This window comes from Megalobrama amblycephala, linkage group LG12 (genome assembly GCF_018812025.1).
Source record: "Megalobrama amblycephala isolate DHTTF-2021 linkage group LG12, ASM1881202v1, whole genome shotgun sequence".
Classification (NCBI taxonomy): Eukaryota; Metazoa; Chordata; class Actinopteri; order Cypriniformes; family Xenocyprididae; genus Megalobrama; species Megalobrama amblycephala.
Window position 1 is genome coordinate 23,033,459 of NC_063055.1, and position 24,901 is coordinate 23,058,359.

Genomic DNA, 24,901 nt, shown 5'->3' on the forward strand with positions numbered 1-24,901 from the left:
ATTATCACAGGGAGGCAGGGATTCTTTCTAATTAAATGAGTTTTTTTATTTATAGCAAGCCTCCCTATAGTTTTTTTTATCTTGAAATTCCACAAACCGTTAAAAAAATTAAAATAATTTAAATGATTTCACTGTTATACCTTGACTATACATTAGACATTATACATTAGATTAGACTTATACTGAAATCAGATATCGAATGAGTTTAATTTACAGTAAATGTTCTGCTCTTTCTACTAATAAGGAATTATTTTGCTATTATGCCTTCCAAGATCTGGTGAAAGTGCAGCCATCTAGTGGTAATTCCTATGCATACCATTTCATACAACTGCTGCTAAAGCATCCAGCTGCAGAAGAAGCCCTTACCCTCCAAACATACACCGATCAGGCATAACATTATGACCACCTTCCTAATATTGTGTTGGTCGCCCTTTTGCTGCCAAAACAGCCCTGACCCGTCAAGGCATGGACTCCACTAGACCCCTGAAGGTGTGTTGTGGTATCTGGTACCAAGATGTTAGCAGCAGATCCTTTAAGTCCTGTAAGTTGTGAGGTGGAGCCTCCATGGATCAGACTTATTTGTTCAGTACATCCCACAGATGCTCGATTAGATTGAGATCTGGAGAATTTGAAGTCAACACCTCAAACTCGTTGTTGTGCTCCTCAAACTGTTCCTAAACCATATTTACTTTGTGGCAGGGCACATTATCCAGCTGAGAGAGGCCACAGCCACCAGGGAATACCGTTTCCATGAAAGGGTGTACATAGTCTGCAACAATGCTTAGGTAAGTGGTACATGTCAAAGTAACATCCTCATGGATGGCAGGACCCAAGGTTTCCCAGCAGAACATTGCCAAAAGCATCACACTGCCTTCGCCAGCTTTCCTTCTTCCCATAGTGCATCCTGGTGGCATGTGTTCCACAGGTAAGTGATGTACAAGCATCCAGGCATGATGTAAAAGAAAACGTGATTCATCAGACCAGGCCATCTTCTTTCATTGCTCCGTGGTCCAGTTCTGATGCTCACGTGCCCACTGTTGGTGCTTTCGGTGGTGGACGGGGTCAGCATGGGCACCCTGACTGGTCTGCGTCTATGCAGCCCCTATACACATCAAACTGTGATTCACTGTGTATTCTGACACCTTTCTATCAGAACCAGCATTAACTTCTTGAGCAATTTGAGCTACAGTATCTCGTCTGTTGGATCGGACCACACTTGCCAGCCTTCACACTTGTTGCACCAGTCAGAACCCCAACATTACATCAAAAGCACCATAAGTTCAGGCTTATGAAACAATACAGAAAGTGGTGAAAGTTTGTGACTCAGGGCTAAGCACTTTACAGGCTCTCTTGAGGAACCTAATGTTTAAGTTCATGTCCCGACTTGATGAGTCTCAAAATTGTATTATAATGATGCTCACAAGCCCTAGGTGCAGCTCGGTTAGATATCAATCATATTTGTGGAAACATTGGTATGGGTGCCTGTTAAGACTCTCATGAATCAAAATATGTTTTTATGTGTTTATGTATCTATTCCTTCTGTTATGTTGTTGGTCTTGTTGTTGGGTCTAGAGCCTGTAATAAAGTTTATATATAAGAAGAATACCAATATCAAGGAAAAGGTGGGGGAAGGCCATTGAGAACTTTTGTGATTACTACTGTTGTATTTGAGTGAAAGAAGTATGACAGAATTTAAAAATTTTCCAGTCAGTGGAAGTGGGTTGTGAGGAAAAAAAAGGGGTACACGACCTGTCTGACAGACAGACGCTCTCGCATTTGTGCGTGTGCGCAGGCTGCACGCGGTCACGCAAATGTGAAGGATCGCGCGGAATGCGTCTTGGCGCTCCGAGCTTGAGCTGGAGCTCGTGAAAGGCGCTCTCAGCGCGAGACACTCTGCAACCCCTTTTTTATCATGGATTTAACGGCATTTGTGAAGGGAAAATATACTATTTAAACTCTGTCAGCTGCATTCCCGCAGACTAAAACATTTTATTTGGCTAATAAACATTAAATATTTCCAAAGAAAATGTCCAGACCAAAGGTCTTGGAGCGGCAGGGAAGCGATGACTCGGACACGGACCTGCTGCTCGCGACACTCTCACCGGAGGAAGTGGAGGAGCTCGAGCGGGAGCTCGTTTTTATCGATCCCGACCCAAACGTACCGGTGGGACTCCGCCAGCGGAACCAGACAGAGAAAATACCGTCCAGAGGATATGACAGAGAGGCTATGCTTGTCTACTGCGAGCGGGAGACCAAGAAACTGATCCGGAGAGAGTTGAGCGTAGAGGTGATGCGTATAACATCAACAGCAACAACAATTATTATTAATAGTAGTAGTAGTAGTAGTATTACATAAAGTTGTTTTCTTTATTATTATGTTTAATAATATAGCCAACTGTTCATTTTTTTGTCAGTCTACAAAACCCTTAAAACTTTAAAACGCTTAAAAAATTTCAAGACTGAGTTATTTCAAACTAAATCCAAAATTCCAAAGTACAATAACAAATGGATGTATTTTTCCTATTGGGAATGGTTTGTTCTCAGTGGCCTAAGTTTAGAGGTTTGCATGCTGGGGAATGAAGAATGAAGAGCTGACCTGTGTTCATCTGTCATTCAGTCTTTTACAGTTTAAGATCTCATCATAGTGTGACATTTTTGTAGATCTGTGGACATAGTGAATGGCTGATAAGCACTGAGATCTATGTTAATCAGTCCAGCCTACATGCCTGACATGCTGTCATGGTTGTATATGTCAACACCCGTTTTGCTGCACACACACTGGACCCTAATGGCCTATAATGTTGCCATCATCTGGAAGTGATGAACTTTTTCTTTGCTTCGGAGTATTTGCCTGTGCTGCACATTTACTGAACACTTTGTACTTCCAAGTGCGAGTCAAATATTTTTTTTTCCAACAACAAATCTCCAAAACACTTTTGACAAGACTAATTTTTTTCTGTGTAAACTTCTCTTGGGTAAAAATACTGACGCATATAATTTTCCTTTACAGCCAAATGTCTTTATAAACATTTTGTATCATGGTTTAGTTTACTGTTGTCTAGTATAAACACAGGATTCTCTCTAGGGGATGGTCATTTGTAGTTGGCACTTCATATAAACTATGCAGAACTAATCTTTGACATCAAAACTGCTGTATGTATTCACTTTTGGGTTCACATCAATAGGATTTTCTGAGAGAATGCTATAAGAATTGGGATTATCCAGAGTAACAGAACAGAACAGATGGTCTGGTTCTTCTGGGATGGTGTTCCTTATGTTTTTGGAGAGTGCTAGTTGTGTTTTAAACAGGTGCTAATGAAGCACTAGTAATGTGAGATGCACTCAAGGGGCCACAAACTACTTTTAAACTCTAGTGAGACACTGAAGTGTTTGTTTGAAAAATGTTCAGCAGGCAACAGAACACACACACAGGAACTTCGCAAGTAACTAAGTAACATTGTGCTCTTTATAATCACCAATTCCCCCTTTATAGTCTATTTTTTTTTTATCAATCCTGGCTTTTAAAGATCACCTTTCTGATCTTATTGATATTCTGCTGTGAAGTCTTCACGTGCGTCATTGTGTTGGCAGTGTGAATATGCTGACTGGTAGTCACTTCCAATGTATTCAGTAAAAGAGCTATGAGAATAAAATTTATGTTCACGTTATTTTACAGTGGTCAGAAGTTAAGAGTGATGCACTTCAGCGATTTGTGAATGTGTTTACTTTAAGCTTTGCCTCAGTGAGGCTTTGGAATCGTCAAGGGCGGCATTCCAGACCTAAATGTTCCTCCCTTTGCTGCCTTATAAGGGCACATCTGAGAGTTTTAAGACTTCTTCAAACAATAGCACACAAATCTACACAGTATGTTCATTCCCTTTTAATGACCACTAAAAATAACTTACTCAGTCGAGGACTCACTGGGTCCAGCCATTGGCTGTAATTATTCTAGATATGTTTCCTTTGTTTGAAGCCCCAATGTATTTAATGATAATGTTGATATTTATCTATAATTACACTGAAATGAAAGCAAATGGGAACAAATTTAGCATGTGAATACTGTGATCAAGAGGTCAAAAGTCAGATCACGATTAGACAAAATCAGATATGCCAACTATCAAAAGACAAACAGCTTCTCAGATTTAATGTGCTGTAACTAATTTCTTTGGTGTTTATTGTTGAAGGGAGAGGCAAAAGGGGATGGCAGAAGGAGAGATCGACTCCGCCGGATGAGAAGCAGAGAGTTTTCCAGGTCGCAGAGTGGCGATCCTCCCGACACAGAGAGCAGAAACGCAGAGAGTGAAAAAGATAAGGAGCGAGTGAGAAAAAGGGAGGATGACTTTAAAGCTTTACCTGATGAAGGAGAAAAGGGCAGAGAGAAGAAAAAGGAAGAAGAGAAGAGAGAAGGTGGTGAGAAGACGGGTAATAAGACGGAAAGTGGAAAAGACCTTTCGAGAAAAGAGAGAGGAAGCAGCAAAACTCTAGACCTCATATCCAAACTGCAAGAGAAAAAAGAGGATATGAAAGAAAGAGGGAGGAAGGAGGAGAAAAAATTGAGTGAAAACTCCAAAATACGAGGGTTTGTCTCCAAGCTGCAGGGGGAAGATGCTGAAGACCTAAAAGTAAAAAACAATAAGGCAGATGTCAAGAAACGAGACGAAAGCAAAACTAAAACCATAGAGGAACCCAAGAACAACAGAGCAGTAGGAAGAGTAAACCTAAAAGATGTAGAAATGGTGGAGAAGAAAAGCAGAAGTAGAAATGTAGAAGAGAAGGAGAGAGAAAAGAAGGATGAGAAAAGTCATACAACCAGAGCACAGAAAGAGAAAGAAAAAGAACAAGTGAAACAGTCAGAAAACAATGAGGTGAAGATATCTAGCAATTCAAACCGTAACAGCTCAGGGAACTGTCATGGTGCGGATGACCGTTCTGTTACCACTGAGGAGGACGAGTCTTTTAGCGAAGATTTGGACAGTGATACTGGCTCCAGCATGTTTGACGACCTTCTAGAGCAGGTTCGCAGTGACGACCCTGAACTAACAGAAGTTAATGTTAATAATTCAGATGCCATTAAGACAGATACCCTGATACATTTTGCCGAGGGTCTTCGCAGCAACACTCACGTCAAAACCTTCTGCCTCGCAAACACGAGAGCGGATGACCATGTTGCGTTCGCCATTGCTGGAACCCTGCGAGATAACTCAACCCTGACCGGAATCAACCTCGACTCGAACCATTTGACAGGCAAAGGCATCCTGGCCATCGTCAACTCTCTTCAGCACAACAGCACGCTCATGGAGCTGAGGTTTCATAACCAGAGGCACATCTGCGGAGGGAAGACTGAGATGGAGATGGCCAAAGTATTACGTGACAACTCTTCTCTGCTGAAGTTGGGATATCATTTCGAGCTGGCTGGGCCCAGGATGACCATGACAAACATCTTGAGCCGAAACATGGATAGGAAGCGGCAGCAACGACTAGAAGCGCAAAAACTCGCCAGATTGGAAACAGACTCCACCCACAAAACCCCACGTGAAGATAAGAGCTTGGTTGAAAAAAATAAATCTATCAACACTCAGAAGAAAGACTCTAAATTTGTTGCTCATTCAAAATTCTCCTCTGCTCAGGAAACTCCCAAAGCTCCGCCCACAAAGCCACCATCTAAACCCCTCCCCTCTGAGGTAACAGGAAAGAAAACAGGGGCAACCACAAGTCGACAAACTCCTCCTCCTCCTCCACCCCCTCCCAGCCCAGCATTAGATGTTCAGGCCCTGAGGAGGTCGCTGACCCCAATCTCTCAGAAGAAACCAGACAGCAGTGCTGCTGTCCGACAGACGGACAGGAGCTCCAGAGATCAGCTCCTGGACTCTATCAGAAACTGCAGCATGAACGCTCTCAAAAAGGCAAGTAAAACGGACATCACATGTCATAGATGTTCTACACAAGCAAGTACTTGACTGTACATTTGATATCACCCTTTTAATAAGAAAAAGGTGAAAGCTTCATTCTACATTCTACACACACTCTTCTTTTGAATAAGTGATTACTTCACCACCGTTAAAAAAATATGTTTAATTTTCATTGTGACGACAAACTTTCAGCCTCACGCTACGGTACCCACAGCTAGAGCTGCTTTTCTCTGTGTACAGATATCATGCGACAAATACAGACGAATGACGCATATATAAAATTTCCCAAGTATGTCCTGACAGCTTTAAAGTATAAAAATGTATTATAGGGTTATCAAAGTGTACTTGGGTAAAGTATTATTTTTTATCAATAGAGTAGTTACATGTATTTGAAATATCGAAATATTAGGGATGCATGATATATCGGCCACCATATCGGTATCGGCCGATATATGTTCATTTTTAAAGGTGCCCTAGAATGAAAAATTGAATTTATCTTGGCATAGTTAAATAACAAGAGTTCAGTACATGGAAATGACATACAGGGAGTCTCAAACTCCATTGTTTCCTCCTTTTTATATAAATCTCATTTGTTTAAAAGACAATCTCAACAATCTCAACATAACACCGACTGTTACGTAACAGTCGGGATCATTAATATGTACGCCCCAATATTTGCATATGCCAGCCCACGTTTCCAACATTATAAAAGGCATTAGACAAGGGCAGCCAGTATTAACGTCTGGATCTGTGCACAACCAAATCATCAGACTAAGTAAGCAAGCAAGAACAATAGCGAAAAATGGCAGATGGAGCAATAATAACTGACATGATCCATGATAACATGATATTTTTAGTGATATCTGTAAACTGTCTTTCTAAATGTTTCGTTAGCATGTTGCTAATGTACTGTTAAATGTGGTTAAAGTTACCATCGGTTATTACTGTATTCACGGAGACAAGAGAGCCGTCGCTATTTTCATTTTTAAACACTTGCAGTCTGTATAATTCATAAACACAACTTCATTCTTTATAAATCTCTCCAACAGTGTAGCATTAGCCGTTAGCCACGGAGCACTATCAAACTCATTCAAAATCAGAAGTAAACAATATAACAGTATACAATACTCACATAATCCGACGCATGCATGACGCATGCATGACGAACACTTTGTAAAGATCCATTTTGAGGGTTATATTAGCTGTGTAAACTTTGTTAAGGCACTGTTCAAGGCAAGCGCGAGCTCTGTGGGCGGAGAGCACGGGATTTAAAGGGGCAGCAGCATAAAGTCGGCGTGTTTATAATGATCCCCCAAAATAGGCAGTTAAAAAAATAATTAAAAAAATCTATGGGGTATTTTGAGCTGAAACTTCACAGACACATTCAGGGGACACCTTAGACTTATATTACATCTTTTAAAAACATAATCTAGGGAACCTTTAATGTTATCATTATCAGCCCAATATATTGGCTGATAAAGTCGATAAATAATGGCTTATTTCCATCAGCTGAGAAACTTCAGATGTGCACTGTTTGCCAGGATGGTTTTGAATTGCTTGAAATATGATTGGAATCACTTCAAAAAGGAAAATATAAGTGCAACATGTGCAGTCTGTCATATAGGCTACATAAAATTATAATGAGAATATTATAATTGTGTGCTTGAGACATGGCTTTTAATGGTGAGACTTTTGTTTTTGTATTCAGGTTCTTAAAGATTATATAAAAATTTGGATTTCAATTTATCAGCCAATATATCGTTTATCGGCTTTCAAATATAAATAATTATCGGTCAAAATTTTCATATCGGTGCATCCCTACTAAATATTATAAATGCTTTTAAATGCTTAATATTCTTCTTTTCAATCTGCCTCTCAGGTTGAGGTCCCTAAGCTGCTGAGATAGCATCTGTCCAGTGTATGTGCTTCTACCAGATTCCCCTGCAGCGCCCCATCATCACGGTGGAGTCATTGAATCATCAAGATGAGATTCCTCCTTAACTGGCTTAGACGCTCTGAAATACAGATTATTGGGATTATCTGATATCTAAACATCTAAGGTGGGACACTTGAGTGTGATTTTTTTCCCTGGACTGACAGTTAACCAGTCAACATTCAAGCTGTGAGGGGCATCTGTTGAGGTTTAAGGACCCTCAGAGAAAAGATTTTTTCAGATAAATCAGATGGGTTATTGGAATATCTTGGCCATTTGTTCTTTAAGATATTTTTTAGACCTGTCTTGAATCATTACTCTGTCTATATATGTAGAAATCTGCCTTGATGTTATGTGTTTGTTAAAGTCAGCATAAAATGGAAGTTGCAATAGTCCTTCCTTCTCTACAGTGTCGTATGTGAAACGGCTTCTCAAAGAAGAAAAAATGTAAGGCTGAACTTGATTTTGTCCATCAGGAATTGATTGGATCATTGTAGTTTGCTATTGCTGTGATCTCATGTGAGTGAAGAGATATCAGTGCAGAGAGAGGGGAGGAAGGGGAAGTTATTTTGATTAAAGATTACGAGGGCACACAAAAAAAATTATATTAATGATGATGTTCATGGATAAATACTGCAATATTTAATAAAAAAAAATGTCAATTTGACTTTAAATAGTGTAAACATTTACATTTAAATACTATATTGATTATTTATGAGATATTGTGTTCAATTTCACAAGCAGATCTGTTTATGGCCATGAATTTTTGCATCTGGACTTTTGAGAGAATCTAGTTTGAGTTTCTGTATTACAATATTTACATTGTTGTTTTTTTAGGGAAATTAGAACAAGCTGCTCCCTTTCACAACTGCAAACATTATCATATCCTTGGGCAGCATTTTTTAAATTTATCCCCAAATCAAGATGAAAACAAGTTTGACTGTTTTTTTAAATTGTGATAAATACTCTAGATATCACTTGAGAAGTACTTAATTAGCAGTACCTAGTCCTGTCTGATGTGTCTTTTTGTAGAGCAAAAAATAGCAATGAAAGCATTTACACAATGAAAAAGGAAGTCATATTTATTGCTGAAAGCTCTCTTGTCCTCTGGTTTTCTTTTTCTTTTGCAACAGTCTTTGTAACAACATTAAGCTGCATAATCAAATATGTACTTGCAAATGCATCAGTTACAAAAATGTGTCAACACACCTGCTAATCGGCTTTGTTTCCTTCCTTACCCAAAGTCATACCGGTCTTACTGCTAAACTGTTTTTGGTTTGTTCTTTTGCAGGTCTCTCTCTCTCTCTCTCTCTCTCTCTCTCTATTTCTCTTTCTCTATTAAAAGCACTGTTCCTCTGTTAACTGATGGAGCAGACAAGCGTGAGACAGGAAGCCAGTTATAATGTTGTGTTATGTTGTAGTTTATTATAAAGAGGATGTCTTGCTTGAAGAGGATGATAACAAGTTAAGGAGAATGAAAACCCATCTAAAGATTCTGTCTCTTTTCATAGGTAAATACTTTTTTTCTGGCTTGATATATTTCAAGATGGTGTCTTCATTATTTAGAGATGAATTGACATCTTATAGCAGACTGTAAATATAATTGTGCGTGCATTTAAAGTTAAACTGAACTGATTCAGCAGTAGTTGTCTAATGACCCTCTGTATATTGTTTGAGAAAAAGGATTGTGTAAAAAAATTCTCAGTTTAACAAATACAGTGAAGTAATAAAGTGTTTTCTAGTTTTCAGTGGTGTGTTGATGAAGTCTGGAGATGTTTTTGAGGGAACAGTGGGTGAAAAGGTGGAGATCAAATGTCCATATCCAGATGATTACAAATTTACACCCAAGTACCTTTGCCGTCATCCCTGTGGATCAGAGCATGTTTTGATTAAAAGTGCAAAGATTGATCAGGTCGATCAGAATGGAAGATACTCTTTGATTAATACTGTGAGTGGAAGGTTCTTTACTGTAACCATCAAAGATCTCAGACTCAAAGACTCTGGTGTTTATTACTGTGGACTTGATCAATGGTTCCGTGACACATTGAAAAAAGTTAATCTCTCTGTCCGTCAAGGTGGGTATTTATGCAAACGTTTTGTGAATATAATATATGTCTTCCAATTTAAATACTTTCACATAGCTTTACAAAATTTCAAAATAAAACAAAACAAAAATAAACTTGAATTCCTCTGTTTTATTTCCTCTGTTTTATTTTCAGCAGCTCCAGTGAACAGACCTTCACACACCCCTGAAAACACAATTATAACTACAACTGCATTTACATGGACAACAACGCTCACCTCCGCAGTAGTTACATCCAGTCAGCAAACTAATGATCCATTTTACAACAATAGTTTGACTATTTATAATTTTAAAAAATCATACTCATATTTAGACTGGTTAGGCTTGCTTTTGAAAAACATTTAGGAAATCAGAATGACTTACAGTAAACTTTTAATAATAATGAAATCCTATAGTTTTCATGCTGTAGTCGAGATTTTGTTTATATTTAGTATTTTACACTTTCATCTTAAACGAGAAGGAGAAATTCCACTTCTTTTTATAAATCAGATACTGTGATTCTCTCTTTTTCTGTCTCTCAGATAACTCTACTTCATATGAGCAGTTCTCATCAACCGTCCGGTTAAATGAATCAAAAAATGGAGAATTTGTTTGTATGTATTTTATTTTGACCATTAGAATTTCTTTGTGTAACATTGTGTTCATATTACATCATTTAATGATGACTGTCATAACATTTAGCTTGATAAGCATACTGGCTTTCTCTGTTTATTTCAGTCAGCGTGACTGTGGTGTGTGCAGGTGTTCTGGTGCTGCTGGTGTTTGTGGCTTTAGTGTTTCTCTACAGGAAAAGATCAGATTCAAAGTCCAGATGTAAGACCACACACACATAAAAACTTGAACTGATTCAAATGCCCAATAGTGAGTTGATTCAAATCAAATAATAAAAAAGTAATCAAAAAAGCCCCATTGCATCTGGTTTAAAAATCAAATAGAGAACTGGTGTGACTGCTGTGGTTTAGTCATGTGATCATATCTTATTTTGTTCAGATGACTAAGTCACTTTGAATGGGTTCTACATTATGTTTCTTTTAGGTTTGAACCATCCTGTCCCTGAAAATTCAGTTCAGGTTGGAACATCTGCTCTTACATAATTTTATCCTAAAGTATCAATATCTGATTGCAAACCTAACAAAATACAATTGATCAACATTAGATACATTAATGCATTTGCTTTGTTGGAGTAAATCTAGTGAATCCAGATTACTCTAAAGATGTTGAATGTACACTGAATACACTCTGTTAAATGTGCACTAAATAATTTTTGGTATGTGTTCCCCTATGTCTCTCAGACTGTAGATGATGTCTTTCACATCTACGATGAAATGTTGAACGAGTACAGCCTGGATGCCAGTTCTTCTGTAATATATTCCACCGTGCAGCAATGTAATCCTGCACCTCAGGATGATTTTTATTCACTCATCACACACCACTGAGGATAAATGATTAGATCAATCTCATGCTCTCTAAAAAAAAACTCACACTTGAAACCCCGTTGATGCGAAGTGATGCATGCGGTCAACTTGCTAAAACAGGCATGACTGCCTGCAAACATCCTGCTGTGGACATGTGCGTCAGGTCGTGACATTGAACTGAACTGCTGTGTTAAATTAAAAGTGTGAATTTCCTGTGTAAGTAACAGCATTAGCTTTTTGGGTTGTAGGGTGAATTCAGGGTGATTGGGACACTTTTTGCCATTGAGATTATTGGAAAAAGTGTCCCAATCAACCTGAATTCACCCTATATGCAAAGTTAGGCTACATTTTAAAGATCATATTGTTTGTTTATTTGTTTAACAGACTGCCTGACTGACAGATCAAATTTTATGACTAATTATGTAGGAATCCGTGGTAAATTCATATTTTTTTTCTTACAGTACCTCTGTTCTTATGTCTTTTTAGACCGATGGTGTGTATTATTATTGTGAGACTTTCTTTTGCCCCAACTGTATGTGTCTGTATATTAAAGCTAGTTTATTGTAAATCTCTAATTTTTTTCTGAGAATAAAAAGTTAAACACAGAGCCAAAGAAAATAAATATAGCTAAAAGAATGGCTTAATGCTAAATCACATGCAGTCAAGATGTGTGTGATGTAAAACCTTGTATGTCATTTGTGGCTTTGACACAGAAAGGTTGTTTCACGAGTTCACACTTACAAATAATCAGATAACAGTAAAAGTATGTGTATTTGGCGTGCTGTCCGAGGAGAGGGCTCTGAGCTTGGGATTTGGCCCGAACCCAGAGTACTTCCCCGTATCCCTGCTGTGATAGGAACCCACCGAAACAGAGGAGTCAAGATAGAGGAGGGATGCTGAAAACTGTTGAGGAACATAGGTCGGCTGTGTATAGGCTTCCTCTCAAGCTGATTGGATAGATCATGTGATCCCTCCTGAACTTTGTTAATAAAATATCATTTAATGAAGCACAAAGGTGAGCAATACAACTTAAAAGTAAATGCGATTAGGCCTACTGATTATGATGTTTATTTAAGTTTCTCAATGAGGCAATATGAAAGTGTATTTGTGTTTCTAATGATAATCTAAGCAGTTATTTAAGAATACAGCTTGATTAGGAATATTACACCATAAAATGTCAATAAAATGTTTTTAACTAAACCATGGTGATCAGCAGAGTAAAAAAAAAAAATGTTGATTTAGAGTGTGTGTTGATTTTAAGTTGGTGTGATGTTTTCTTGAAAACATAAGCCTATGCACACTGAAATAGCTTAGGTGTTACAATGAAGCCGTTTCACTTCACAGCCTTCAACTTCAGAAGACGCTGCAATTAATCTGTGCACATGTGTACTGTGTGATATTATGTTTGACTGCATCTAGTTTTTGCATATATTTGAATAAGAATTTCTATATGAATTCTAGTCTTTTCTGTATGAATTTATTGTACTTGCTGTCACTATCTCCTGCTTCTTAACAACATAAAGTTTGCTTCTTTTCTGATTCTTTAAGTTGTAGTTTCTCTGCTAAATGGTCATTGGTTTGTACGTTTGTATGTAGAAGTCTCTCTCTCTCTCTCTGGGTGGGGCATCTTTCAAGTTCATCTGCAGTTGCAGTATGAGAAACAGTAAGCAGAATTTATACTGAGATTGTTTGTTTTAATGTAACAGTTACTTTATAAATCCTAAATGTTTTGAGGTGGATATGATATGGAAAATGAAAACTCTTATGAAGATTCTGTGTCTTTTCGTAGGTAACGCTCCTTTCTTTACATTTTCCATCCATTTCCATTCCATTTTCTGTTTGATAGCCATACTAATCATGGATAAAATTATTTATTCAGGATAACAATATGATATTTAATATTTAGAGAGTTTGAAGTTATTTTGAGAGCTTCTTTGTTTAGTTGTTTGAAAATTGTTTGTATGTTGTTAAAATTTTAACGGGTCAAAGTTTACAAAGTGTAATTTCACTGCAGGTCTCTGTTTAACTCAACTGATTTTTTTTTACTGTGTTTTTTCTAGTTTTCAGTGGTGTATTGATGAAGTCTGGAGATGTTTTTGAGGGAACAGTGGGTGAAAAGGTGGAGATCAAATGTCCATATCCAGATGATTACAAATATACACCCAAGTACCTTTGCCGTCATCCATGTAGATCAGAGCATGTTTTGATTAAAAGTGCAAAGATTGATCAGGTCGATCAGAATGGAAGATACTCTTTGATTAATACTGTGAGTGGAAGGTTCTTTACTGTAACCATCAAAGATCTCAGACTCAAAGACTCTGGTGTTTATTACTGTGGACTTGATAAATGGTTCCGTGACACATTGAAAAAAGTTCATCTCTCTGTCCGTCAAGGTGGGTAGGCTATTTATGCAAACAGTTTGTGAATAATATATGTCTTCCTATTTAAATACTTTCACATAGCTTTACAACATGTTTATTAAACTTGAATTCCTCTTTTTTCTGTTTTATTTTCAGCAGCTCCAGTGGATAGACCTTCACACACCCCTGAAAACACAATTATAACTACAACTGCATCTACATGGACAATAACACTCACCTCTGCAGGTAAAAGTTCATCCGGTCAGCAAAAAAGAGATACTGTTGACCCATCAAGACATTTAATGACATTTCATCTAATATCACTAGTATTGTAATAAAAAAATACAATAAAAAAAATCTGACTCTATTTACAAGCAATACTGTGATTTTGTCTCTCGTAGATATTTTTCACTCATATGAAGTGTTACCAACAGTCCTATCGTCAGGTTCCACTCCTTTAATCAACAGATCTGGTAACTCTTCTTTTTTATATATTTATTGTTGCTGTTAGTATTCTTACAATAACAGTAATATAATGGCAATTTATTTGTTTTTGTCCTTACATAGCTTACTGATCACGACACACATATTGCAGCAACATGAACTAGTATAGTGATTATATAATCTTGTTCTTTTTATTCCTGTAGATGTGACTGCGGTTTGTGCAGGTGTTTTGTCACTCCTCGTTTTCTCGATTCTTGTGCCTTTACTGTTTATCTACAGGAAAAGATCAGATTCAAAGTTTAGATGTAAGATCACACACACTTTAAGACTTCAACTGCAACAATGTAATAATAATAATAATAATAATAATAATAATAGAGAGTTAATAGTAATGACTTTTTAAATAACCTCAAGCATTAATATGCCATGTTTATGATGCTTCCAAACTTAAGTGATAATATCTCATATTCCTCTGGTCCGTTATTTTAAGTCAATAATGAAATCTAACATTATTTGTATTATTCACATGTTGATGCTTTGAAACTTCACACCATTGAAAATATAGTTCAAGATCCAGCAGAATTCAAACAGGTATGGAAACCTCTCTTTTGCGCAACGAAACAAATTTATCAGAATTATTTATCAAAAGAAAAAAGAAATGAAAAATAATCAGCACTGCATTTGAGTAAATTTGAGATGTCGCTTTGAGAGTCGTGAGGTTAAAGGTCTTGAATATATACTCACTAGAATCTTTACTCTATATGGACTCCTGTTGTTCTATTTTTCTCTGTCAGACTGTGGGCGATGTCTGTCACCCCTGTGAAGAAACGAAAGTAGTGTATATTTTGGATGATCCACCTAAAGGAGACAGTTCTTCATTTAGGCCTACTTCATATTCATCTGTACATTACTGTGATCACATGACTCAAGAACAGGGTCATTCTTAAATGTTACATTGAATATTTACTGTTCTCCATGTTTGGCCCTATTTAATCTCATGAGCAGAAGCATATTCATCGCTTCTCACTTTTTATCTCTATGATACTGACATAATTTCTTTAATTATTTCAATAAAAACAATAAAAACTATATTGTCTGCAGCCATCCTTAAGTCTGATGACCAGGCGTTATGAATGGTAGTTCACCATTTCCTGGGTGGCACATCAGGCGCTCTGCTATTGTTTATTTTTGACACTGTTTGCAGAGCATTTGTGGTGCATGTGGTCAAAGAATGGAACACTTTGCAAATGTTCATGCCTATGAGTTGCAAACCAAATAAGCGACTACCCCTTGTCTTTGACTTACGAATATCTGTGTGGTCATAGCCTATAGTATGGCTAAATGTTATAGCCTATGTTACATATTAAGAGCATTGAATCGCCAATTTGGTGATTCTGCATGAACCCCAGTTCCAAGATTATCAGAATATTGGGATTTTTGATTGTTACAGTCCAGGTTCTTCTGCTGTACTGGTCACCTTTGAGCTCATAGGAAAGACTCTTAAAGGAATAGTTCACCTAAAAAAATGAAAGTTCTGGCGTCATTTGCTCACCCTTGTGTTGTTTCAAACCTGTATGAGTTTTTCTTTCTTCTGTTAAACAAAAAAGGAGACATTTTGAAGAATGTTGGTAACCAAACAGTTGACAGTAGCCATTGACCTCCATATTGGAAAAAAATACTGTCTGGTTACCAACATTCTTTAAAAGGTTAGTTCACCCAAAAATGAAAATGATGTCATTAATTACTCACCCTCATGCCGTTCCACACCAGTAAGACCTTTGTTAATCTTCAGAACACAAATTAAGATATTTTAGTTGAAATCTGATGGCTCAGTGAGGCCTGCATAGGGAGCAACGACATTTCCTTTCTCAAGATCCATAAAGGTACTAAAAACATATTTAAATCAGTTCATGTGAGTACAGTGGTTCAATATTAATATTATAAAGCGACGAGAATATTTTTGGTGCACCAAAAAAACCAAAATAACGACTTATATAGTGATGGCCGATTTCAAAACACTGCTTCAGGAAGCATCGGAGCATAATGAATCAGTGTATTGAATCATGATTCAGATCGCATGTCAAACTGCCAACGGCTGAAATCACGTGACTTTGGTGCTCCGAACAGCTGATTCGATACACTGATTCATTGTGCACCAATGCTTCCTGAAGCAGTGTTTTGAAATTGTCGTTATTTTGTTTTTTTTGGCGCACAAAAAATATTCTCGTCACTTTATAATATTAATATTGAACCACTGTACTCACATGAACCGATTTAGATGTGTTTTTAGTACCTTTATGGATCTTGAGAGAGGAAATGTCATTGCTCCCTATGAAGGCCTCACGGAGCCATCAGATTTCAACTAAAATATCTTAATTTGTGTTCCGAAGATGAACGAACGTCTTACGGGTGAGTAATTAATGACAGAATTTTCATTTTTGGGTGAACTAACCCTTTAAAATGTCTTCTTTTGTGTTCAGATGAAGAAAGAAACTCATACAGGTTTGAAACAACAAGGTGAGCAAATGATGACAGAATTAACCTTTTTTGGGGGTGAACTATCCCTTTAATAGTGTCAGAATTGTCGCGCATGCTCAGTAAAATGTTTTGGAGACATTTTAAAAAACGTTGTTCAAAATCAATTTTTAAAAATTTGTATTTTTAAGGATGACTTAATAGAGATTTCACTCACAGAGCAATTTGTATCAAATTAAATATTTTATAATTATATCTTAAGTAACTGTCTGAAAGTACCTTTCATTAACGCTGGATCTTTAACCCGTTCGTGACTGTGTCAGGCCAGCATTCCGCGCGCTCTAGTGACGTTTGCATCCGCGAGCGTGACGGGATCCTGTCTGTGATTGCGCGACTGCGCGGCGGAGCGGCGCAATAGTGTTATCCTGCATGCTACTCGAGCTGTGGGACACGGTGAGTGAACTGTTAACGAACCCCGAAACACCGCGACCAGCACGGACAGTTACTTACTAGAACTGTACAGCGAGTCCCGGGTTTTGGAGGAAAGTCGCTGAACAAAACCTCGCGTAACGAATATGCTAACGTGCTACCGTGAGCTAATGAGGCTCAGGCCGGGTAACTGAACAGAAATAACCCGCACAGCAGCGCCGCTGCCCTGTGGAATTAATAGGAAACAGCGCTGCGTTTACAGGCCGCGGTCTTTCTTTCGAACAGACGAAAACATACACACATCTGTCTGCCTGTTAACGGTATAATATTTGATCTCTGCGTGTTATATGTCACTACTATGTGATTGTTAACAAGTTAAACTCTGTGAGTTTATGTTTATATTGCGTTTTGATGCACATAAACTCCTAGTGTACATGCAGTCTTGTGTACATGTCTTCATTCGACAAGTGACCAAAATGACATTACAGCTGTTAGTGTAAAGGAATGTTTCATGCAGTCTGGGTCCTACAGCAATAGAAGAGCTGCCTTCTGTGACATGTTAAGATAACAAAAACAGTCCTGGGGACACTATAAATTTATTCAGTCGTTGAGTGGAGACATTTGACATAGGTTATTTCACATGTACACCTGTTGAAGTTCTGTCTGTATAATTATTTGGTTTAATCTGTTTTTAAGGTATAGGAACTGAGTCTGATAAGACTAGACCTATAATTTACTGGTCTGAAGAATATGCGATGGCACAGTCTTGTTTATGCCTTTTTACTGCTTATAGTTATTCACACTGAATGGTGTACATTTGGATATTTTTAAGGGTGTCTTCACATCTGGTTCGTTTAACCCTTTCAAATGCTCTCACAAACGGACCCACAAACGAACCGTACTCAGACCACCTCCGGAGGTTCACTTTTGGGTCCTTTTAGGGGGGTCTGAGATCACTTGGTTTGTTCAAATATACACGCTGAACCGCTCCGAGAGCATTTGAAAAGGTTAAATGAACTAGGTGTGAAAGTTAACTGGGTTTGGTTCTTTTAAAACAAACTATATGTGAAAACACCCAAAATCACACACATGGTTTTTCCTTGTTTTGGTTTTTCTAGAAGTTATTCACAGCTGTTGAAAAGATTGCTTTCTCTTAAGTTACTGTACTGTCTCACAAAATAATACACAAACAAAATTCCATGGTCATTTATCACCTGCCAGTAACTGATTTGCTTATTTACAGAACAAGATGGGATTTTAGGACGAGGTTTTCTGTTTATTCATATGATGTTCGGCATGAGAAAAGGCGATCACAATTATCATTTCATGCTGTCTTTTTTACTTTCCTTAATATTCGAAATGTTTTAATTTAGCCTCTTTTTCTAGATTTCATTCAGCCTGAAGCAATTCAATGGTGCATTAACATGGCATCAGTTGGATCTGCATGCAGTAGATAAGCTGTTTGTTTGGTCACTTGGGTGCATTTGCATCCTTGATTACATTGGAACTTAAAGTGCACTCTGAATGATCTCAAATTGCCCTGTATAACATTTGCTGGGAATGTGCACGGCTGTAGTGATGGTGTTTTAAAGGACATTAAATTCAAGTTGCAATTTATCAAAGAGTTTTTTACCACACGACTAAAGCATGCTAATTAAAGTCTGCATAAAATGGAAGTTGCAATCATGTTTTCTTCCTTATTGTGACATATCTCAGCGAAATAGCTTCTCAAACTAGTAAAATTGTAGAGCAGGACTTCCATCGGGAATTGGTTGGTTGTGTGAGTGACGGGTTGATTTCAATCAATTCGTCACATATTTTAAACGATTTTCAACGGTTCGAGGTGCATCGTTACATCCCTATTTATAGTGTATGTGCATAAATAGTTTATAATAAAATTTTCCCCAAAAATATTGCATCACTGACAAAAATCTAGATAAAAAAAGAAGGGAAGGGGATGATGATGGTTTCACAGTAGTTATCAGGTTGTGAAAAAGTGGTGTAAATATGGTTTACATTTATTCATCGTAATCTCGGTGTGCTAACCACGTCAGAAAACCAAAAGCCTATTGAGTGCTTCAAACTGGACTGATAAGTGATTTGAGTGTGTGTGTGCGCTGTGATTTAATCTTACAGGCCTCAGCATGCGTGAATATAAGCTTGTGGTCCTGGGCTCTGGAGGTGTGGGGAAGTCTGCATTGGTAAGTTCCGAATTATTTAAGTGTACACATCATTGTTGTATTATATATGGACAGTTTATAACTGTATTTTGTAGTGGTTTTCTCTCTGGTCTATAGTATTTATTTGGATTGAATGAAATTCTGGTCTTTTCTCTCACAGACAGTCCAGTTTGTACAGGGAATATTTGTTGAAAAATATGACCCCACAATAGAAGACTCGTATAGAAAGGTAAGGAGCCCTATTTGGTATAGCTGAACTAATATTCTCTATATAGGAATATACATTAACACAGTACTCAACACCTTCTTTTTTTAGCAAGTCGAGGTTGATGGGCAGCAATGTATGCTAGAGATCCTGGATACTGCAGGCACAGTGAGTTCAATATGATGCATGAACTGTTCTGGCCAATTAGTTAATTAGTCTTCTATGCGAACTCAATAGATTATTGATTATTTGCTTACAGGAGCAGTTCACAGCGATGAGGGACCTGTACATGAAGAATGGTCAGGGTTTCGCTCTGGTTTACTCCATCACAGCACAGTCCACCTTCAACGACCTGCAGGACCTACGGGAGCAGATTTTGAGGGTGAAGGACACAGAGGATGTGAGTCACTTTGCATTATAATAAATTATTAATATTATTATTATTTGTGGTGCTTGCTTTGCAAATCATCATTTTTTTTAATGTTACCTTTTTTATTTTTTGTATTTTGTAAAAATAAATAAATAAATAAATAAATAAATTACCCTGACGCCCCAGCTAATGTCAGCCATAGCAAGTTTTAACCAGCAAAGGCAAAAACATAAAAAGCACAACATTATTTTTATTTTCCTGAGACCACAAGAGCTTAGAGACATGCATGAAATTTGCAGAAGCTGCCTTCACACTGTGGCACACCATGCTACTTTACCAGAGCACCCACACATTCTGTATTTAAAGCTCTTTGCTCGTTAGAGGTTTTCCATTTCGGTTATTTATGCAAGTTGCATGAACAAATTAAACATCAACAAGATTTTTAAAAATATTTTTGGAAGAAGTCTCTTATGCTCACCTAGGCTTCATTTACTTGATCAATAATACAGTAAAAACGTAATATTGTGAAATATTATTGCAATTTAAAAAATAGCTGTTTGCTGTTTTTATATATTTTTATATATTTGCTGAATTTTCAGCAGCCATTATTCCAGTCTTCAGTGTTACATGATCCTTCAGAAATCATTCTAATATGCTGAATGATTATCAATGTTAAAAAACGTGTGCTGCTTAAAGGTGCTGTATGCAATTTCTCAAATTCGTTGTTAAACACTGTTGATATTTGAAATCAACCCAAACAAACCCACCCCTCTCTTCATTGCTCCGCCTCAAACTCACACTCCAATACTAACCACCCTGCTCCGAGTCGGTTTCGAACCCCGGCCCTATCGCTGCTGGCATGCAAGGCGAGTGCACTATCAATGATGCTAAACACTGCATTCTCTAGCAGCCATCAGTGTACAGTGGTTTAACTTCAAAACTCTCACTATCTGGCCACTGTTACACACGCAGTGCGAGTGGATGTCTGTTTATCACAGCTGACGCGTAACAAAATGCTTCATGAAAAGTAAACCGCAGTTGATGAACGAACGAAAAGGAAGCACAAAAAATGAACGTACAGTACACAAGAGTAAATACAAACAAGTTTGTTATTAATCGGCAACAGAACAGCAGCTCCAGACAATCAAAACCATGTTACTCGCATGATAAGGAATCAAAACAGCCTCCGTGTCTGTTTTCAGGCCTTCCCACTTAGCTCTCTCCAGCGCTGGAAAGCTTTTCTAATATAAACGTGGGTCCTAAAGCGATCGCCCAGTCATAAACCTTCATTGCAGTTATATTCTTTTGAGCTATTTTGTATTGTGTCCCATCTCTCGTTCTGCAGTTTTTTTCTATTATTTTCAAATCTCCCTCTTGTTCTCTCTCCTCGACTGTCATAACGCCATATGCTGGTTGGTTACACATTTGTTGTACGCGGCCCAACTAACTTCCAATCAGTGTATTTGAAATAATAGTCCCCCTTTAATATTTTTGTAGAACTTTAATACATTTTTTTTTTAGGATTCTTGGATGAACAGAAAGTTCAGAAGAAAATTTTAAGAGGATTTATTTAAAATATAAATATTTTGTAGCATTACAAATGTATTTACTTACACTTTTGATCAATTTAATTTGCCATTGCTGAATAAAAGTATTAATTTCTCAAAACAAAACATTTGAACAAGTAGTATATATATATATATATATATATATATATATATATATATATATATATATATATATATATATATATATATATATATATATATATATATATATATATATATGAATTCATGTAACATAAGTGCTGCTGTACATGGGGCATGTTTTGTGCTTCTATATAAGACTGATGTTTGCAGTCCATGCTATTTTAAGATCAGTTAATTTCCTTTTTAGTGAGTGTGATTTCTTTTAAACCAAACAGTTTACACACTCATTGGATTGCTCTCCTTTTTTGTGTCTAGGTGCCAATGATCCTAGTTGGAAATAAGTGCGATTTAGAGGATGAGAGGGTGGTTGGGAAAGAGCAGGGTCAGAATCTTGCTCGTCAATGGAGTAATTGTGCCTTTCTAGAATCTTCTGCCAAATCAAAGATCAATGTCAACGAGGTGAGTCACCGTTCACCACACTTTATCCAGAGCAAGATAAAATAGAAAAAAAATACACTTGTGCCAAGTACACAAAGACAGTTCTCTAATAAAAATCTTTTGTGTTTGTGTGTGTATGTCAGATCTTTTATGACCTGGTAAGACAGATAAACAGAAAGACGCCGGTGGAGAAGAAGAGAGCGAAAAAGAAGTCAAATTGCATCCTGCTGTAACACACCTGCATCACTGCAGCAGCTCTGAGCCAGGTAGTCAATCAGAAATTCATTAGTAATCCGTACATGCACCATTAACGACTCTTTTCATCCATGATCAGTGATAAAGATTTCACCCTGTGTGGTTTGCATTAGGGATGTCTAATAGGGATGACCAATATACCAGTTTTTACATGATATAGCTGATCTTTTTTTTTGTTTGTTTGTTTGTTTATTTATCTGTATTGGTTGAATCCAAACCTCTGTCGACCCAAACCTGTAGGACTGTCGTTTATCTTCGGAACACAAATGATTTTTTTGATGAAATCTGGGTGATTTCTGTCCCTCCATTGACGGCTACGCAATATCTTAATTTGTGTTCTGAAGATGAACACAAAGATGAAAGGTCTCACGGTTTTGGAACGTCATGAGGGTGAGTAATTAATGACTGAAATTTCATTTTTGGGTGAACTAACACTTTAATGGTGTTAGTTGCATCCTGTTGCACCATAAAAAAAAACAGCACCACCTGCTGGAGCTCCATCATTTCTGCATTCAGGGCAAAACTTGTATCTGTTTTTATGCTGAACTTACTTTTTGGTTTAGCAGCTTTGCTGAATTATGGGGGTAGGATTGTAGCAATATTCCAAATAAATAGATTATGATCCACAAATACATGTAAAGCTATTCACAAAAAATAATCGTATCCACAAATGAATAGAATGAGATCCACAAATATATGTTAGGAGTTTCACAAAAATTAACAATTCACAAATACATAAAAATTAGATTTGCTAGTAAAAAACATATTCACCAACATGTTTTTATGCAGGACGAGACTGTCCCGATTGTAAAGCAAAACGTGATTGGTTGTAGCGAAAGTGTGCTGTGATTGGTCAGCACCACGTGGTCGTTAACTGATTGGCTTGAGTAGTCTGTGGGTGGAGTCGACCTATTTGTGGATTTGTCTGAGGTCTTGATGCTAGAATTGTTTCAGAATCCACAAATGCGTGAGGTGATTCACATATGCGCAGGAAGAGATCCACGAATGCACAGAAAGCAATTCACAAATGTACAGGTGGTGATTCACAAATAAATGCAAGCAGAGTTGTGCTTGTGACATAAAAACATATTTGTGAATATGTTTTTTATTAGCAAATCTTATTTTATTTATTTGTGAATTCAATTATTTTTTGTGAAACTCCTAACATATATTTGTGGATCTCATTCTTTTCATTTGTGGATACGATTATTTTTTGTGAATAGCTTTACATTTATTTGTGGATCATAATCTATTTATTTGAAATATTGCTACAATCCTACCCCCATACTGAAGGGGTTGATTGAGATGGATGTCATGATTTTTTTTTTCCCCCTTCTCTTTCTTTTTCAGATTGCCGAAATGAAGAACTGTTGCCCAGCTGGCCAACATTCCGGTTCCTCTCTACAGTTATTGGCCAAACAATCAATAAGGCAGAACACCACAGACTCCTCAACTAAAACACAGACTTGACAGAAAAAGAGAGATGCAACCTCTGCCTTTTCTTCCAGAACAGTCTTGAAAATGTTCTCCCCCCTGCTCTTTGCTTACAGTTTTTTTCTGAAGGAGATTCTACAATGTGGATCTGTGTCAGGAGCAGAAGCTCTGTCTGTGATATGGCAAAGGGGGGTTAGACAGTCTGGGAGAGGGTTCAGGACTTTCTTAATGCCTACAGAAAGAATGGGGACATTTCAAAACGTGTTCATGTTTATAAAATGATCAGAATTTTTTTCCCCCATCACGTTTGGACTACCAATAATCATTTGTACAGAGAAGCAGCTGTGTCCTTCATTCATCAAACCTTTTTTCCTGAGTGACTTAGACTCTTCTTTTCATCTAAAGAAATTGTGGAAAATTAAAAATGTCATTTTTTCTTTAGGGTGGTTAGGTTGAAATAAGAAATTTGGATCTGTCTATCTTGAAGGTAAAGATATATTGTAGCCACTGCATTTTTTTTCACAATCAAAGTTTTGTTAATTTTCCAGCTTTTAAAGGTAATTTAATTTTAGTATATTTTCTTGGTGATATTTTGCGGTAGGCTGGAATAAATATCAACCGTTTTGTGCCTGAGCAGGAGAAGGATGAAATCAGATCTGTAATGCCGAGATGACTTCTCCTCCGATAACCGCTAAACCAATAAACGATAGTCAGTCCTTGACACTTCATTTGCCAAGTTAACAGTCTTGATGTGTCAAATATTTCATTCTTGTTTTTTTGTTTTGTTTTTTTTGTTCTGCTCCATGGTTTAGTTGAGCATTTTAAGCAAAGTGTCTGGCTGGCTTTTGATTTGTTTTTAAAGTAATGTGTGCTTTGATTTTTTTTTTTTTTTTTTGACATTGATTTAAATAAATGTATTTCATATTGATGTAGTGTTTTATGTGCATTTATAGATTGCCATTCTTCACCAACATAGACCATTGCAGAGATACTTGTTAGCAGTTTTTTTCAGCGTGGCTCACTTTATGTACTGTATATAAGACACAGCATTAACCCATGTAAATAATTCCACTTATCTTACACTTTTATACAAAGCACATTACAAATAGGGAATGCAACAACATAAGTGATTCTTACTTGCTGCACAACAGATTACATGTTGTATTAAATGCAGAAAACAGCACAAGTGTTTCTTAATTCATAAAGAGTAATGTGAGGAAATGATAAAGGTCATGCTAAAGGCAGACATTCCTGATGTAAGACTTCATGGAATTTCCTGTTCCCTTTTAAAATGTACTCATACAGGAATTAGATTTTTTATT

At 37.2% G+C, this 24,901-nt stretch overlaps 4 protein-coding genes and 1 long non-coding RNA gene across 11 annotated transcripts; 4 read left to right on the top strand and 1 right to left on the bottom strand.

Annotated features, from left to right (window-relative positions):
- Nucleotides 1-1,745: 1,745 nt before the first annotated feature.
- On the top strand, nucleotides 1,746-9,590 carry LOC125279737 (leiomodin-1). Its single transcript, XM_048209720.1, has 3 exons — nucleotides 1,746-2,287; nucleotides 4,185-5,903; nucleotides 7,789-9,590. The coding sequence occupies exons 1-3, from the start codon at nucleotides 2,027-2,029 to the stop codon at nucleotides 7,813-7,815; spliced, it is 2,007 nt and encodes a 668-aa protein (XP_048065677.1). The 5' UTR covers nucleotides 1,746-2,026; the 3' UTR covers nucleotides 7,816-9,590.
- On the top strand, nucleotides 9,212-11,991 carry LOC125279739 (CMRF35-like molecule 5). Of its 3 annotated transcripts, none has more exons than XM_048209722.1 (7): nucleotides 9,212-9,353; nucleotides 9,585-9,917; nucleotides 10,062-10,163; nucleotides 10,447-10,518; nucleotides 10,643-10,738; nucleotides 10,961-10,995; nucleotides 11,218-11,991. In XM_048209722.1, the coding sequence occupies exons 1-7, from the start codon at nucleotides 9,245-9,247 to the stop codon at nucleotides 11,359-11,361; spliced, it is 891 nt and encodes a 296-aa protein (XP_048065679.1). In that variant the 5' UTR covers nucleotides 9,212-9,244; the 3' UTR covers nucleotides 11,362-11,991. The 3 variants fall into 3 exon arrangements, with proteins under 3 accessions (XP_048065679.1, XP_048065681.1, XP_048065680.1); XM_048209724.1 differs by having other exon boundaries at nucleotides 10,667-10,738; XM_048209723.1 differs by having other exon boundaries at nucleotides 10,065-10,163.
- Nucleotides 11,992-12,992: 1,001 nt separating this feature from the next.
- LOC125279744 (CMRF35-like molecule 5) lies at nucleotides 12,993-15,692 on the top strand. 3 transcript variants are annotated; one of them, XM_048209728.1, is made up of 7 exons: nucleotides 12,993-13,129; nucleotides 13,401-13,733; nucleotides 13,857-13,946; nucleotides 14,102-14,173; nucleotides 14,348-14,488; nucleotides 14,710-14,735; nucleotides 14,939-15,692. In XM_048209728.1, the coding sequence occupies exons 1-7, from the start codon at nucleotides 13,081-13,083 to the stop codon at nucleotides 15,089-15,091; spliced, it is 864 nt and encodes a 287-aa protein (XP_048065685.1). In that variant the 5' UTR covers nucleotides 12,993-13,080; the 3' UTR covers nucleotides 15,092-15,692. The 3 variants fall into 3 exon arrangements, with proteins under 3 accessions (XP_048065685.1, XP_048065687.1, XP_048065686.1); XM_048209730.1 differs by having other exon boundaries at nucleotides 14,348-14,449; XM_048209729.1 differs by having other exon boundaries at nucleotides 13,860-13,946.
- On the bottom strand, nucleotides 13,863-17,016 carry LOC125279746. Of its 2 annotated transcripts, none has more exons than XR_007187443.1 (3): nucleotides 16,899-16,975; nucleotides 14,889-15,002; nucleotides 13,863-14,417 (listed from the first exon to the last, which is right to left on the bottom strand). It is a non-coding gene; the product is annotated as an uncharacterized LOC125279746 (long non-coding RNA). The 2 variants fall into 2 exon arrangements; XR_007187442.1 differs by having other exon boundaries at nucleotides 13,864-14,417; nucleotides 14,889-14,961; nucleotides 16,899-17,016.
- rap1aa (RAP1A, member of RAS oncogene family a) lies at nucleotides 16,919-24,507 on the top strand. 2 transcript variants are annotated; one of them, XM_048209731.1, is made up of 8 exons: nucleotides 16,919-17,072; nucleotides 19,185-19,249; nucleotides 19,389-19,457; nucleotides 19,545-19,601; nucleotides 19,693-19,833; nucleotides 21,768-21,911; nucleotides 22,034-22,156; nucleotides 23,496-24,507. In XM_048209731.1, exons 2-7 carry the CDS (start codon nucleotides 19,193-19,195, stop codon nucleotides 22,121-22,123), a joined length of 558 nt encoding a protein of 185 aa, XP_048065688.1. In that variant the 5' UTR covers nucleotides 16,919-17,072; nucleotides 19,185-19,192; the 3' UTR covers nucleotides 22,124-22,156; nucleotides 23,496-24,507. The 2 variants fall into 2 exon arrangements, with proteins under 2 accessions (XP_048065688.1, XP_048065690.1); XM_048209733.1 differs by lacking the exon at nucleotides 16,919-17,072 and adding an exon at nucleotides 17,079-17,368.
- Nucleotides 24,508-24,901: the final 394 nt, after the last annotated feature.